The sequence below is a fragment of the Vanacampus margaritifer genome, chromosome 10 (genome assembly GCF_051991255.1).
Source record: "Vanacampus margaritifer isolate UIUO_Vmar chromosome 10, RoL_Vmar_1.0, whole genome shotgun sequence".
NCBI lineage: Eukaryota > Metazoa > Chordata > Actinopteri > Syngnathiformes > Syngnathidae > Vanacampus > Vanacampus margaritifer.
This window is the reverse complement of record NC_135441.1, coordinates 16,867,755-16,884,594: the sequence shown is the minus strand read 5'-3', so window position 1 is coordinate 16,884,594 and position 16,840 is coordinate 16,867,755. Positions and strand designations below refer to the sequence as shown.

Genomic DNA, 16,840 nt, shown 5'->3' with positions numbered 1-16,840 from the left:
TGTGCTCTTATTTTTGATGACGTTACATACAGTACAGCATTTCTCAAAAACTCCTGATGATGTTTTCTGTCTTCTTCGCCTCGTTGTTAAGATCGCCGAAGGTGTCGAAGAACTGCTCCAAGTCTTTCTGCAGTGCCGAGTTGCGTAGCTCCGCGGCGACCCGCTCTCTTTCGGATTGCATGATTTTTGCTTGCACAGCCTGGTACCAGTGACGCTGCCGCGACAGGTTGGTTTTCAGCAGAACGACCTCTGCCTGCAGCTCCTTGTTTCTGTCCTCTAGGCTGAGATTAAGGATGTGCATCGGAAGGACAAGACATACGATCAAAGACAAGATAATGCTCAGGTCAGTACTGTGCAGTATTTGAGATGCTTGCTTCATTTTGATAGAATGAAAACTCCAAAGTCAAGCAATTTGGAGTTCATGCAGTAACATTTTCTGGGAAAATATTCTGGTCTGACTAAAGTGTGATTATTATGATTACAGTGAACCCCCCAATGTACCAATGTCCAATCTTTAAAAATTGGTGGCCACTAATAAATTCATGTCACTAACTCATAGAATATATTGTGTTCAACTTTGGAGTTTTCACTGTACTGACTACAGTATCAAGTTACCGGTACACCTGATGCTGAATTTAATACAATGCAAGAGCTGTATCCAAAATGTTTAATTTGAAGTTTACTACCTAATACTGCGACTCAGTGAGTCGTATGTTAGGACTATGCCAAGATCAACATGCCAATATATATACTGTATATTGCTCAAATGTAGGTATATAGAGGTCCTGTGAAAGACCATCCATAACTCAAGTCAGTGTGTGACATTAAACAAAAAATCAGACATTTTGGTTTAAAGCAGTAATTCAAAGGTTTTTATAGCCTTTTGAGAACTTCCATTAGGAAATTTGATCAAAGCATAACTAAGAAGCAGGTAAAATAGACAAGTATTTTTCAATCTTAGGCGATTTGGCCCAAAGCACATATTTAACATTGGAAAATTCCACAAAGAGTACACAGTGCACTTAAAAAATGACGAGCTCATATTAATTTACTCATAGCTTTGCGTAGTGTGAAATCTAAGCCTGTTTAGTCACAAAGCTATTAGCAACAAGTGGATAGACGAGCATTTGATTGTTATGCCTGTTACTATACAGAAAAGTTGGCAAAAATAGATGAACAAACACATTATTTGTAGTAAAGTAAATTGATAACCACTAACAAATCATTGCACCAGACAACTGGGTGACAATGGATGCCAAGCTGTTGCCGGCACTATTTAATACGGAGCAACACGTCAAAGATTAGTTTCAATTGGAGCATATGCCGTGAAGAAAAATGTTCATCGCTGCTTCTTGTTCTTGTTTTTAGCCCTTGCCATTGCCTGACCTTTTGGCCAGCCTTGCTCCATCTATATTAGTAAAAAAAGGTATGTGTTGGGACTGGGTCAGCAACATGGCTTCTTAATTTAGCGCACCGCACCCTCATTGCGCCATGTGCTTTTTCCATAGATCAACCACCACAGACTAATTCGCCAAAGCCCTTGAAAATATTAAAAGCAGAGGAAGTGTACTGCATTCACTGATACAATAGATTTAAGAGTATCTTAATTCAGAACTCAGCCCATGTGAGTCATTCCAATGCAGGGATAATCAAACTTTTGTTCACGGTCTTATTTTTAAAGCATACAGTGGGAGATTATTGAAGCCACGCTGCTGTAGTTTGCAGAATGTGGCTTGGTTTTGTCTTGCTGAAACAAGCAGGGATATCCCGTTAAAAAAAAAAAACACTGTTTGGATGGCATCGTATGTTGTTCCAAAACTTGTATGTACCTTTCAGCATTAATGGTACCTTCACAGATGTGCAAGTTATCCATGCCTGGGCACTAACACACTGCTGGCTTTGGAACTCTGCGCTTATAACAATTCAGATAGCTCTTTTCTTCTTTGGCCCAGATGACATGGCTTCCTAATTTCCAGAAACAATTTGAAATGTGGACTCGTCAGACCACAGCCAACTTTTCAACTTCGCTCAGTCCATTTTCAATTTAGCTCGGGCCCAGAGAAGATGGCGGCATTTCTTGGTGTTGTTGATACAGTACGATACATGCTTTATTTTCATGACTCTGTGCATTGTAGATTTTCACTGAAGGCATCAAAACTATGACGATAACTATGACAACTGACGAACGCATTTGGAGTTATGTACTTAACAAAAAAAAAAAAAGGTGAAAATGGTCAGATAAATAAATAGCCACCTTTTTTGCTGATGACTTTTTTTGCACATTCTTGGTATTCTCTCGATGAGCTTCAAAAGGTAGTCACCTGAAAGGGTTTTCCAACAGTCTTTAAGGAGTTCCCAGAGGTAAAAAAAAGTAACCAAAGCAAAGGATGGCTATTTTGAAGAATCTATAATATAAAACGTGTTTTCAATTATTTCACCTTTTTTTTTTTTGTTAAACATAACTCATCAGTTCATACTTAGTTTTGACGCCCTTAGTGAGAATTTCCAAAGTAACCAGTCATGAGAATAAAGTAAATGCATTGAATAAGAAAGTGTGTCCAAACTTATGGCCTGTACTGTATATAGTTTTCACTTGGCATAGTAATATTTATTTCCCAGTGTTTGTAAAGGAAAGACTTAACTAAAGCAGTTGAACCGTTTGAGTGAAACAGGATGCAGGGTGAAATGTATGACCCGCAAAGTACACCTCTCTGGATCTTGGCAAACTTAGACAAAATGCACCAATACTACAATTGTTGGAAATCGGCTTGACATTTGGATTTGTGCATGAATTGTTGATTAAAAATTACCTGAGAATCCGGGCCTCATACGCTTCATGTTGTCTGACGATGTGCTGCTGGAGGTTGGTGAGGAGGCTGCGAAGTGCACTAGCAGAGGGGTCAACAAGTGGTAGAGGAGGGGGCACCTTCGGAGCCCAGTGAGTCTCCTCCGGGTTCTGGACCGCACTTCGGGGCCATGACGTCTGCCGGCGTGGCTGAGGCGAATATGACTGTTGCAGCTGCCGCATTTGGTCCCCTTTTGCAGATTCTCGCTCAGGCTCGTCCTGATGCCCAATTTCTTGGTTCTGGTTGTCTGAACCACTTTCTGACCAAAGTTCACTCTCTTCAGGAGCCCATGCGTGTTTCGGGAAGTCCTCCCGGAAGCTCGATTCCATCTCAAAGACTTCAATGTGCTCAGCAGGTCCAGGGAGGTTATCATAAAATGACAGAGTGCTCTGATGGTCTGTGCTTGGTTTCGGGCTGGGGCTGTAGTACAGTTGGGACTTGTCTCGCCAGTATCCCCCCTGCTCGTCCCCCCTCTCTCCTCCTCTTGCTCTGTTTATTCCCGGATCATGCTCCAGTACTCCCAAACCTCCTCTCCAACCGCAGCATGAGTGATTTGGCCCACCGCCAGGTGCTCTTCCCTCACTGACCCATGTGGGAACCTCAGCTACAACAGGGGCCAGAACAGTCTGGGGGCTGCGAAGGCCAGGGGGTCTGGTTACAGCGGGGTACGCAATTCTACTTTCCATTTTTCTTTCCCTGTCCCTCCCTCGCTGAGTAAAAGATGGGCAGTTGTTGTATAGAGCTTCCATGGAGGAGGAACTGGATGTGGTCAGGGTTTCCATGAGAAAACAATGTAATTCAAAAAAAAAATAAATAAATAAATGAAGGAAAAAAAAGTCCTTCCCTAAGTCTAACTGCTGTTAAGTGAGATTTTGCTCTGCCTTCCTGCTGATTGTGCCCAGAAAGCGGAGGTGAGAGTGTGGGAGCCCTCCAACTCTTTAGGAACATCAGGTTGTACTGGTGTCTAGTGTAACTGTGCACTGTGTGCCCGTGCATGTGTGTATCTTTAAGTGGGGACTGACATCAGCTGTTACTTTCGTACTACTTCCGAGGGAGTGAAGAGCCGTGCTCGAAGACACAACTGGGACCCCCAGAAATAGACGGTGGCGGTGGCCAGTGTATGTAAAGCCTTAAAATGTACCCTGTGTTATTTGATTAGTCAATGTTAAACAGTCTAATGAGAGTGAAAGAGGAATAAAATTATTTGTCCTCTTTGCGTGTTCCAAAATTTGAAGACAGATTTAATGTAAGAAAAAACACCTTTGCAAAAATGATTTTTTAATCCAACAGAGATCTCTGGACATTTAACAGCCTCTAATTCATCACTTAAACAGGTGGGATTCAGAGCGTCAAATGTGTCTCTTCCGCGTGTAAAATGGCTTCTTATAGTTAAAACCGACGGCCTCTCTTTCATTTGTAGACAAAACATACTCTCTGGGTACTTTTCCATGAGCGATGGCGAAAACAGAGTCAGGAGTGCGTGGACCAAATGTGTTTTCGCACAAAGCGCTGAGAAGGAACTTTTTAGACTAAATAGTATGTCCCACCTTAAGGTCAGATTATACCGAAATCAACACCATCTGCTCTGCACAGGACACAAAACATTTCGACAAGGTTAATATAAAGAATTAAAATGTTAATAATGTGTAACAATGGTTAATATATGAAATGAAGAATTAAAAATGTTATAATATCTATCAAGAGCTAATACATAGCCTTACAACAATTTAGGAATGCTCAGTTATGGATGATGCTGTAAATGTAGTTTACAGTCCAGTTCAGATTGATAAACATCTAAATAAATTTGAATATCATAGAAAATTTAATTACCTAAAAAGTGAAATTGATAAGATTCATTTGCATCAAATTGAATGGCAACAGATTTTCCAGCGGCCAGTTCCTACCTAATTTCTACATTAAAAATTGATTATGTAAAATATATATTTTTTTCCAGTGTACGACTGGGATCTTCAGAAATGGCCCACTGTCAACTTTGCCCTGACCTGCTCTTGCCATATGATTTTGCGGATGTTGGTTTTAACCGAGTCAGCTCTTTTTCATCCAAGTCAGCTCCTTGTGTGTTAATGGTTGAGTGCTTTAATCCTCACAAGATTGACTTGACTGCACAACAACGTAAAAGCTGCATCAAACTGCAAACCTCACAGTCCAATGGTTTTGTGAAATGATTGGACTTCAAGCTCCTGAGTTTTCACTTAAAATAAATTCACATTTGAACGGAAAGTGGAAATGCCTCAACAAAATCAAAAATGTTCCCTAAAGCAGCAGTAAAGTCATAATTACTACAGCAAATAATTGCAAAAACAATTCGAGGTCATCATAAATATATAAAACAATGAAACTGGGGGTTCCTTTTTAAGCCGAATGACGTTTTCTTACGCGTTATATTGTCGAGGACACCCATGAAGCAATATTCTACCATTACCAATTGAATCACTGATCCACAAGGTGGCGCTGCAGACTTTCATAACTACCTCCAATTGAGTGTGTTCCCCTTCAAAAGAAAATGAAGACATCATTTATTTGTAAGCCTATTACATATGTATTGAATATATTTGATGTTTTAGTGCACTACAATATATTCAGTATAATATAATGCCTGTCTTTTGGAGCATCACACTAGATCCTTAGAGTGCTTTAAAAAAAAAAAAAAAAAAGAGTTAATTTAGTCCTACAATGGCATAATTCTCATGTAAGAGCATGACAGAGCAAATTGAAAACAGATTGCCAAGGAGAAACACTGTCGCACAAATTTCCAATCAAGGCTCAGATAATAGGGTTTGAAGGCAAGTAGGTTTTGTGGAAGCTTTCAAGCCAGGGTTCAGTATTAAGTTTGGGTTTCTAGCATGGTTTAGTTTTTTTTTTTAGTTAGCGTTTCAAATTATCACTTCTGGTCAGTGTAATTGTTGTAAACAAAGTTTAATGTTTTCAAGGTCAATAATTCCTTCCTTATTTGGGTTTTCTCCAGGTACTCCAGGTTCCTCGGATATTCCAAAAACTTGCTAGGTCCGTTAAAGACTCCAAATTGGTTTTAGGTGAATTAATGAATACACACTCACATACACGCACGCACGCACACACACACACACATGCACATACAAATACCCACATACACATACATACTCACCCACATACAAAATAAAATAAAAAATTTTAAAGAGAGCAATGATGATGACATGTCAAATCGGTAAAATTACCGAATGAACAATACTGAGCTCTCCAGAAAAAAAAAAAAAAAAGACTCCAAATTGGCCAAAGTTGTGAATGTGAGTGTGACTGGTTTCTCATCTATATGCGCCAGCTCACCCGCGACCCTAATGTGGACAATACGGTCTAATGATATGTTATTGCAAGCAGCATGAGTACATAATAAAAGAATAAAACCATTCCTAGCTGTGACGCTTCCATATAGAGCAGAGGGTCACTGAATGATATTTAGACATCCATGCCCTCATCAACATCATCCTGGACCGTTCAGAGAAGAGACAAAGTGCAACAGAACAAAAACAAGATGACATTTATTTTAACTGTTCCTCCAATATGTCATGTCCCCTCCACCATAAAAATAGAAAACCTTGTGGCCTTTACCTCTTCTCACCTTTGACCTCGTCACTTAGGCGCTGATGCAGAGGTGATGTTATCTCCGAAAGCTCTCATCACTCAGGCCCTTTTCCACTTCCCGTAAGTCGGCATAATTGTTAGTAGCTATGACAACAGGCCCCATGGCAACACGACCCCCAAGGCAGTCCTAAAAAAAAACGGTAAGACCTTTTATGATGCAATCCTCTCGTGATGTTGGCCTGCAGTTCAAGAAACACTTGATTTTCTATAGACCGTGCTATATTTATACTGCAATAGCACAGTTATGCATTTGCATATCAATAAAATGATTGATACATGATACATATTGGGCATATCATCAATATGTCATTATACGGTACTGTATATAACTTTCGGTGGTGGTTTTTGATACGTGCAATATGTGTGGCTTGTGTCATTCAAACTATGACCACCACTTGTCACTGTCAACAATATTATACATTCCTACTTTACACTAATTCTAGAAATACTGACCATATAAAATAGACACTTTTTGGGGTTTTCTTTTTTAGAACACATTTCAATTTATGTTAATCCACTCTCAATGCTGTTCTTTGTTATTTTTGTGCTTTACTAAATTAATCAATATGAGTGAGTACAAGTATGCGTGCATATTGCTTTTGTGGCAAAGCGATTTCTCACAAGGTGTATAGAATATCAGTCTTTTGGCTAATCATCTAAAGCACATCTTTTTTCCCCTCAGCATAATTTCATTAAATCAACAAAAGGCCTTTTCAAGTACAGTGGATCGGGCCTGTGAACAAGGAAAATCTGCGTATAACTGACACCCATTATAACTGGATTGAGATGGGTGGTTGTAAAAGTAAGCATTTTCCATGAAAAACAGGGGTTGGCTCGCCACCAAAGAATAAAAAGAGAAAAAAATATATATATATATATATACATATATCTTTTTTTGGGGGGGTAGGTGCAGAACCACGAGTATGCAGGGTTTGTTGTAATCTGAATTCTACATTCACTTACAGTAAATTTTGTACCGCATGTTACTAAATCCCTACAAAAAAAAAATGTTTTTCCCTGAAATTGTCCTCTTCCAAATGTGTGTGTCTTTGGTTGATTTTATTGTGATAGCCATAAGACTTCACTATAATTTGTATTGCTGAGCTCTGTCTGGTACATGTTGGATTAAACAATTGCTACATTTGAATGAAAGCATTATGCTAGGGTGATACAGAGAATGAACTTTAAAGAGGATTTTCATTTGAAGCAAAAATCTTTTTAACACATTGGCTAAACACGTCTAATCTCAAATGATTCGTCATTCATCCTTCCAAAGAAGGATTTTTACCTGTTATAGCGTCCTACATGTCGGCTACTTTTCCATGCGGCATTATTTGCAACACCAAGCGTCTATTTATGGATTTGTCAGCCATTTTAAACAAGTGTCTATTTCTGAGGTTCTTTTCATTGTTAGCGTGGATGATTGGAGAACATGAACAAGCTGTCTTCTGGCAACAGATGCTGACATCCACAGGAGGAGGAAGAGCGCACTCTGGAGATGACTGCAGATCCATGCGTGGGTAGGACACGTTTTTTTTGCCAGGCTTAATCAGATTAGGTTGCCTTTATTTAAAAGCATTTCCCTGCACAGTGTAACTTCTGACACATCTTTAGTCATGGGTTCATGCTCACATCGGTCTTCATTATTGTAATATTGCCAGAGGCAGCTGATTATTTTTGCACTTAGAGAACTAGTTGTGTGTGTTTTCAACTCATCCAAGCATCACAGTACTTGGTAGTTATTATCACAAGGCAAAGTTACCATGGGAACAATTTCTTTGAGTGAGAGCATTATGAAGAAAAAAAACTAGCAACCAACCTGCTTCTCTGTTAGGCATGAGGCACTCATGCAGCCAAACGCCCTTTTATAGCACACAGCCGTCGCCCTGGTACCAGATGTTCTGGTCTGGGCTTCCCGCTGAGCTGAGATGTTTGGAAAGTGCTCCGAGAAGAAATGGCAAAGTAAATTATGTGCAAAAAAAAAAATACATTAAAACAGTATAGTCAAGTACTACAGTATATGATTTGTAGAAATCTAACTTAAACGAGAAACTAAATAATTTAAAGGGACAGTAACGTGAAAAATCAACTTTGTGGAGCTTTTAGCCATGTTAAAATGTTAATTCCTCACCAAAAACATCACCAAAGTGGTGTTTTCCTCGTCCCTCTATGAGAAATTCTACGCCATTCTGCTCTCCAAGAGAAAACGAGCGGGGTGCTCACTTTGTGACGTCATTAGGTGCGGACCCACCCCCCCCGACGCCTATGTGGGCTAAACTCACGCCCACTTTCTCTGAGACCTCCATGGGATAGTGATAAAAGTAGCCTTTATCAGTAAACATTCTGTCCAAATGAATTCAAAGCATCAATTATCCTTCACATTTGCAATGCCAACGCGCAATGACAATTAGTCGTCTTTAAATCTCAGAAAAGGTTCTGGATGACACATGTTTAAACTAAAAGTAAAACTTTTGCGCCGCTGAACCAAAGTTCACTCGTCCTTTCAACAGCAGGTCATGACCTGCTTATTTTTTTTTTTGTACCTCTTCTTTACTCTCTCTCCTCCCTTCCTCCTCCACGATTTCTTGCGACTAAGAGCCATTTTGTTTCAAATGTTTATTGAGAAATGGATGGCTTGCCCGGAACACCTCTGAATAATTATTAATTCATTCATTATAATTATAATCAATGTATATGACTGATGCGTATAGTAAAAATCGATGGGGACGGGTTACTAGAAAGCCGTGGCTTCTACCCGTCAGCCCCAGAATGTCAATGTATGTAATCTCTAATAATGTGTCCGAAAGGACAAAGATCACCCAGGTAAACATAGAATGCATTCATAATGGGGATTTTGTTTATTAAGGGAAATAATAATAATTCCGAGCTATCGGGACCTGTATGGTAAAAGTATACCTATAAATATAATTAAAAAAAATATATATATATATATATACATATATATATAAATATAATTTAAAAATATATCTATAAATAAATAAATAAATAAATATATATATATTTATTTATTTATTTATTTATTTATTTATTTATTTATTTTTTTATATATATATATATATATATAAATAAATTCAGAAAATAAATAATAATAATAATAATAAATAAATAAATCTATTCAGAAGTTGACTTGCCTGTGCATTTTGGCATTGATGCAGAACCCAAGTGTGCTTCACCTTGAGGTCACAAACTGATGGCTGAGCAGCTTTCATCACTGTTTTCTGGTCAAGATCAGAATTCATGGTCAGATCAAAGTCATCCAGGTTGTGAAGTAGCAAAGCAGCCCCAGTCCATCACACCACCACCGTTTGACTGTTGGTATGATTTTTTTTTTTCTGAAATACTGTTATACGTACGCCAGATCGAATGAGACACACACCAAAAGAAAGCCTTGATCAGTGGTCTTCGTCCGTCACCCACTCTCTTCCTTATTGTTGAGCCATGAATGCTGACCTTAAATGAGGCAAGGGCGGTCTGCAGTTCTTTCGATGTTGTCCGGGGTTCTTTTGTGTCGCTGTGCTCTTGGGGTAATTTCGGTAGGTCGGTTCACCCCGTTCAATGTTTTCTCCAGGTGTGGATAATAACTCTCACTGTGCTCTGGGAATGTCTTTGTAATGCTTTGCTGATTGATGGATGTCAATTACTTTCATCATCATCTGTTTTTGAATTTCTTTGGAATGTGCCATGTTGTTGCTGCTTTTTTGAGATCTTTTGGCCGACTTCATTTTGTCAGTTGATTTCTTTTTAAGTGATGTCTTGATTGAACAAGCCTGGAGGGAATCCAGGAGGGCTTGGGTGTCGTCAGTGAAAATGATCTTAGAGTTCCCCAAAAATTGATTAGCCCATTTTCAGGAAAGAATCTCATGTTTGTGTTTTAGGACAATTTTGGAGTCTCACTGTTGGTGTTTTCAAATGCACACATAACTCACATATACCCACTGTGATATTCATATTGTTGTAGTATTTGTCTTTAATTGATGTTTGAATTGACTAAGAGGAAAGAAGTGATGTACAGTAAGTTTCAAAATGGTCATTGTAAAGAAAAAGAGGAAAGGAGAGGAGTGAGGAAAACAAACATCACACTGTCCGAACGATGGGGAGAAAACACTGATTTGTTGACTTATTCAGGGTTTCTTTGGAGTCCTCCTCCAACGGTTTCTTTGAAAAGATGTGTGTTTGATGTTGCTTTGCATTCGGTGTGTGTTTGTTAGAAGGATGTGAAGCTGAGAGTTGTTGGAACAGACCGGCGGACGGATAGGAGGAGGTGCGATAGCAAGAGGGAACAGAGAGAAAGGCTGGCTGGAAATAAGAGCAAATGTAGGAGATCTCAGTAAGGATACCTCCCACACATAGATAAGCCCACGTAAGGGAACAAGTGTACATAAGAAAGTTAGAAAAGAGAATTTACAAAGAGGTATTAGGAAAATTAATTCATTCATTATGGCTAAAAAAATGAGCATTTAGTATTTCTGGACCCTTTTATCAAAAAGAATATACTGCCTTCTCCCCCTTCAAACAGGACAATCTGGACATGCAGTGTTGGCTTGCAGAAAATGTGCATGTTTGTGTGTGTATCTATGTGTGTGTGACGGGCACACAATTGAACCAGGGCCAGTTTGCACAGAGCACTCGGCTCATTGGCCATCCCCGGGTCGCCGTGGGAGACAGTCCCGGGACGGCTGAGCGAGTCTGTGAGAGTAAACAATAGCTTGATGGAAACAGCTCACGCATGCGGGTGGGGGGGGGGGGGTCGGCAGGTCAGCGGGCCGGGGCGCATTCATCACCTGTCAACCTTTTCGGTGGGCGTCGGCGAGAATGACAGCGAACAACCCTTCATGCAAATGTAGCATTGCAAATTATTCCTGGCTCGTGTTTGCAGGCTGAGGCAACGACGCTTGAGTGCATACGGTTCAATGTAGCAGGTTAGCGAAGACCTGATGCAGCACGCCGGCTTTACCTCTGGTCGCTTTCTATTTATAAGCCCGGGGAAGCTGTAGCTCATATTTATTTATACAAGCGTACAGATAGTGAGAGCAGAACAGACGTGTGTGTATTTATGAGCTCACAATAAATGTGGATTATTAAAACAAAGTAGCACATCAAAGAAAGCGCTGCACACTTTATAGACGGGGGTTTAACACAAAATGGGAGGAAATGATGTGCGTGAGTGGAAATGTTGTTAGTGCTGCCAGGCTGCTATTCCCCTCTGAAAACAGACACAGTACATGGACAGAAGATGTGCTTGCTTTTATTTATTTATTTATTTTAATTTCAAGTCAGTCAATCAATGTCAATGTAACCTGTCCAGAATCACTAATGCTGGCCAAACTAAAACTATTAGCAATGGCTGTGATTGTTTCCTTAACTAATCAGTTGCCAGATTGGATGGATGGATGGATTGTCACTAGAATGCTGGCCCTCACAAACGTCAGCATTTTTCCATTCTCTTCTTGGTTGGTCAATGCAAGGCAAGTTCAAAATTAGTTAAAATACATCTTTAGTGATTGTGTTTTATTTCAATTTTTTATTTTTGTTTGTTTAACGTTTGTCATGTTATCTTATGTTTTTATATCTTGCTGGTGGTTTCTATGAGTGTTATGTGACAGTGGTGGAATTGAGTGCTGTATTTAAGTCAGGCAAAACCCTACTAAAAATCCAGGCAGTCACAAAATAACAAATAATAATTGAGTTTGAAGATCTTGAAATGACAGAAATCTGTGTATCTTCATCCAACCAGATTGCTCTCTGCAGTGGTTGCACCTCCCAAAAAGCCCTCACTCTCCACAATGTGTTTGGAAGGAGAAAGAAATGGCCAACAAGCTTTGGGTCCTGTTCAGTGGGGCTCTGTCTTGAATAAATAAGCTTATTTATGTAAAAGCAATGACAAAGTCTATCCGTCCACATCAAGTATAAAATTTGAAAACCAGTTTTAGGCGCCGACAAACCCCACCAGCCTGTCTACCAAGTCTTTGCACAATACACTGAGATACACTGTGGAGATTTGGTCGGATTTGTTGTCTGTCAGCAAATGTTGAATGGGATTGATCATAGTAATAAAAGAAGATTTACAATATTGCTAGACTGCCATTTGTAGAGAAACACTCCTAAGTCATTGTAAATGAAGAATCAATGAAAGGAAGAGCGATACCTTTATCGAAGCGGTAGATGACAATCACCGAGACCGGGAAATTGTGTAGTGTCCCTTTTATTGGATTGAGGATGATATTGCTGAGGGAGAACTTACAGGTTTAAGTTCACACTGCAATGACTGAGAAGGGTTTGGAGTGGTTGAACCTTGGCATTCTGAAAGGGAAACTGTACGTTTTTTTAAATGGAGATGGAGAGGACTTTCTTTCTTTCTTTCTTTCTTTCTCTCTTTCTCTCTCCCTCTCTTTCTCACTTTCTCTCTCTTTCTCTCTCTTGCGCTGTCTCTCTCTCGCTCTCTCCCTCCTTCCGTCCCTCCCTCTCTCTCTCTCTCTCGCTTTCTCGCCTTTCTCTCTCTTTCTTTCTTTCTTTCTCTCTCTCTCTTTCTCGCTCTCTCTCTCCCTCCCTCTCTCTCTCACACTTTCTCTCTCTCGCTCTCTTTCTTACTCTCTTGCTTTCTCTCTCTCTTTCTCTCTTTCTCTCTCTCTCTCTATTTCTCTCTCTCGCTTTCTCGCCTTTCTCTCTCTTTCTTTCTTTCTTTCTCTCTCTCTCTTTCTCGCTCTCTCTCTCCCTCCCTCTCTCTCTCACACTTTCTCTCTCTCGCTCTCTTTCTTACTCTCTCGCTTTCTCTCTCTCTTTCTCTCTTTCTCTCTCTCTCTCTCTCTCTCTCTCTCCCTCCCTCCTTCAAATGCTCCAACACAATCCCAGGAGCAACACTTCATCACACAAAAGCACAAACCTTGATCCTTTTTCCAAATGTGTTATCATCAGCTGTTAAGAGTTTAACGTGCCTTTTATGAGTGATTGTGTGCATTTAAAGCGGATGTTTTGTCATTTCAGCAGCCTGCTTCCCCGTTGCTGTAGTTACAAAAGAGAGACTGAAAAGCGGAGACGAAGCCGGGTGAAGGTAATTCTAAGAAAAGCTGGAGGCATGTGCTGCCTCTATTTCACACCCGCATATCTCTCAGTGGGACGGCTGATGATCACATACTCAGCTGCCGCTTCTCCCGCACACCTCCACGCCTGCAGGTACACACACATGCACTCATACACACTTGCAATCTATAAAAATCGGGTTGCTATAAATGACAATATTGCAAACGTGCCCCTGTTGGGGTACTCGATAAGGGAGTGTTTTGTGGTGCGCCATAAATATATATAATAAAAACACCATCTGTCATTTATTCCCTGAGCAATATGCACCCTTCTGCACGGGAATATCCAGCATAAATGAAAAAGGAAACCTTAAAGTGGAGCTTTAATTGGCAGAGTGTGCGCTTTGTCACTGCTAAAGCCCACATTCATCCTCTCACGGTGACAGCAAACGGGCTCATTCAAGCTTACAGGAGAGCCACATACCATCAAATTATTGAACATAATGCTTTCCATGTCTTCCCTCTGCGTCTTTATCTCCCGCCCACGCACACGACTTGTCACTGCCTGCCTCGTCTCCTCCTCCTCCTCCTCCTCCTCTCTCCTCCGTCTTCTTCACCAAGATTTGCTTCCCATCAGGAAACTTGTCAGGCAAAACAAATGAACTTTTTCTATTTTCATCCAAGATGAAATGCGGGGTATTCATTTGCTTCTCCATACAAAGGAGGATCCTTTTAGAATCTTTCCATTTGGGCTTTGAGCGTGGAAATTAAGAGATGACAAAAGAACGGGATAACACTGTTCGGTAAAAACGGAACAATAGCTTGAGGGGGCTCACATTTTTACAGTCTCTCCCCTCATGTACTGCGTCACCACTCTATTTCACAAATGGGATTTAGATACTGCACTTTTGTTGCATACTAATTTAGACGGTATATATATATATATATATATATACAAGGTCACTTTTTTCTTAGCATAACACTTTTTTAAGCCACCTCTTCATTTTAAAATTTCATAGTAAAATATATATAAATAAATATATATAAATAATATATAAAATATAATATATATTAAAAAATATATATATATATATATATATAGATAGATAATACTGTGACTGCAACCTGCAAAATGGGCACTCAAGCAACTTTATTCTGCCTAATCATCGCTTCATTTTTTTTTTTTTTTTGCCACTCTGCATGTGTAAAATATTAATGCAGCTAAAGTGATTCACTCACAGTAGTTGTGAAACTCTTCTTCAGTTGTCTTTGACTGTGACTGACTGTGTTATACTGCCTCCTGTTGGCCACATCGCTGAGAGAGTAGAAGAGATGCAACTAATTAATCGTCATGCACAAACTGTTGAATTTGTTACATTCTATTTAATTGCCATTTTTAAGTTTTGTCCGTACAGTGCAGTATTATGGAGTGCTCTTTTCAGTGGGTAAATGATTTGAGATGCGAGTGTTTTGAGTTACAAGCATGATCACGGAACAAATTAAACTCATTTACTTTATTTATAGCTCGTAACTGATGCCATGAATAGCACTCGTGAGATGCTGTATATGGAAATTAAATTGGGATGTTTTTTCGTGTATTTTCATTGTTCAAATCAGAATTTATCGTGTTTTTGAGTTTATATAAATGTAGTTGTTGGCTGTTCTTTGTACTAAACAAAAATAATGTTTCTCATTCTCGTATACTATCATAATTCTTCTGATGTAGACTCTTAGTTGATAACATACTGTATTTGCATATACATTTGATAGGGAACATTTCAGGGGCTGAGCATGTGATATTTATTCAACCCCCCCCCCCCCTCTTATTCAAAGCTGCCTTGACGCTTCATCACATTCGGAAAAGGAATCCTCTTAATTGCTTTCCCTGTATCGTAAGAAGCCTCATTAACGAAAGGCAACACCCCATCTCGCGCACCCACACTATTCCCTGGGATCTTATTCCGACCGGAGAAATCAATTAGGAAGATTACAGAGACTTCCAACCCTTCTCAGACAGCAGTTAAAGATGAGCTGCGTAGTTGTTGTTTGACCATTAAATCAAACCCCAGACAGGGATGGAGGCAAGAGGCCAGCTCTGATGCGATCGGAGAGTGGAGCGGACAAAGGATGGGAGGAAGGAGGACAGAGAGATGGAGGGAGGGCTGAAATCTCAACTTGCTTACCGCATGGAAAGAATGGCGATAGAAAAGCTTAGCCTTCATAGGACACCATTGTAAAGGTCTGTGCTTGCTTTTAAAGTATACCGTTCATTTCAAACAGCTCCACTTTCTACTGAACGATGCATATAGCTTTAGTGCCCAAAAACTCATTTCAAAAGAGCTTTTCCCAAAGTGTAGAGGATGAAGATGTGCCCAGAGCTTTTCTAGAGGGCTGTAATATGATTTCACTCCTATCCATTTTTTTTTTTTCGAACACACTAAAGAGAAGCCCACGCAGGCCACTTTTCCTCCCTCCTTCATCCATACGCTGCCGCTAGTCATTTCGCAACCATCCATTAACTGCACCAGCACGAAGCCTGAAGTCTGTTAAAAGGATTTTCAGAGATGTAAGGACATTAAGAGAGGTAACAATAAATGGGTCGGGGGGGTAAACACATGAAAAAGAAATGAGCTAGTATTAGAAAAAGAAGAAATATAATATAGTATAGTTGCCATGTCTTTCAATTCAGTCAGGGCCATTTCTTTTCAGCAGTCATTTTTTAACTTCGAAGCGGTCACTCTGGTCTGATCATCACTTCAACTTCCTGTCAGGCTCCATTGGTTATAATAAATAGCAGCAATGAAACAAAGACTACTTTATGCGCCATTGTCTTCAAATTCAATGTTTTTGACCTTCCCAGATCTTTTTCTTTTTTTTCTTTTTTTTTTTTTTACTTCACATTAATTATGAATCGTTAACATCATGTCACCGAGTCCTAGACATCATTGAGAAGCAATTTTTTTTTTTACTATGAAAAAAACCCCACACGTTTCCTCTTGAGTGACCAGAAGCAGCCAAACTAGTCTGGATATGAATCCAAAATGATTATTTCACAAAAAAAGAAAAGAAAAAAAAAGGTTGCTATGCCAACATTGTGGGTGTGAATAAAATAAAGAGATGGTGTGAGATTAGCAAGCAATGAAAAGATTGTGCAGATTTGGCAAGCATATTCCTTTTAATCCAAAATAGTCTTTTTTGTTCCATTTGTTTGAGCGTGCATGCTAATTGGATATGATACAGACAAAATATTGTTTCCGACACACTTTGTGCAAATAGACAGAAAACACAACTGAAAATGTCATTATGTCACCTACATAT

At 39.6% G+C, this 16,840-nt stretch overlaps 1 protein-coding gene across 1 annotated transcript; it reads right to left on the bottom strand.

Moving 5' to 3' along the window:
* Positions 1-43: 43 nt before the first annotated feature.
* LOC144059538 (uncharacterized) lies at positions 44-3,532 on the bottom strand. Its single transcript, XM_077578693.1, has 2 exons — positions 2,811-3,532; positions 44-281 (listed from the first exon to the last, which is right to left on the bottom strand). Exons 1-2 carry the CDS (start codon positions 3,530-3,532, stop codon positions 44-46), a joined length of 960 nt encoding a protein of 319 aa, XP_077434819.1.
* Between the last annotated feature and the right edge of the window lie 13,308 nt (positions 3,533-16,840).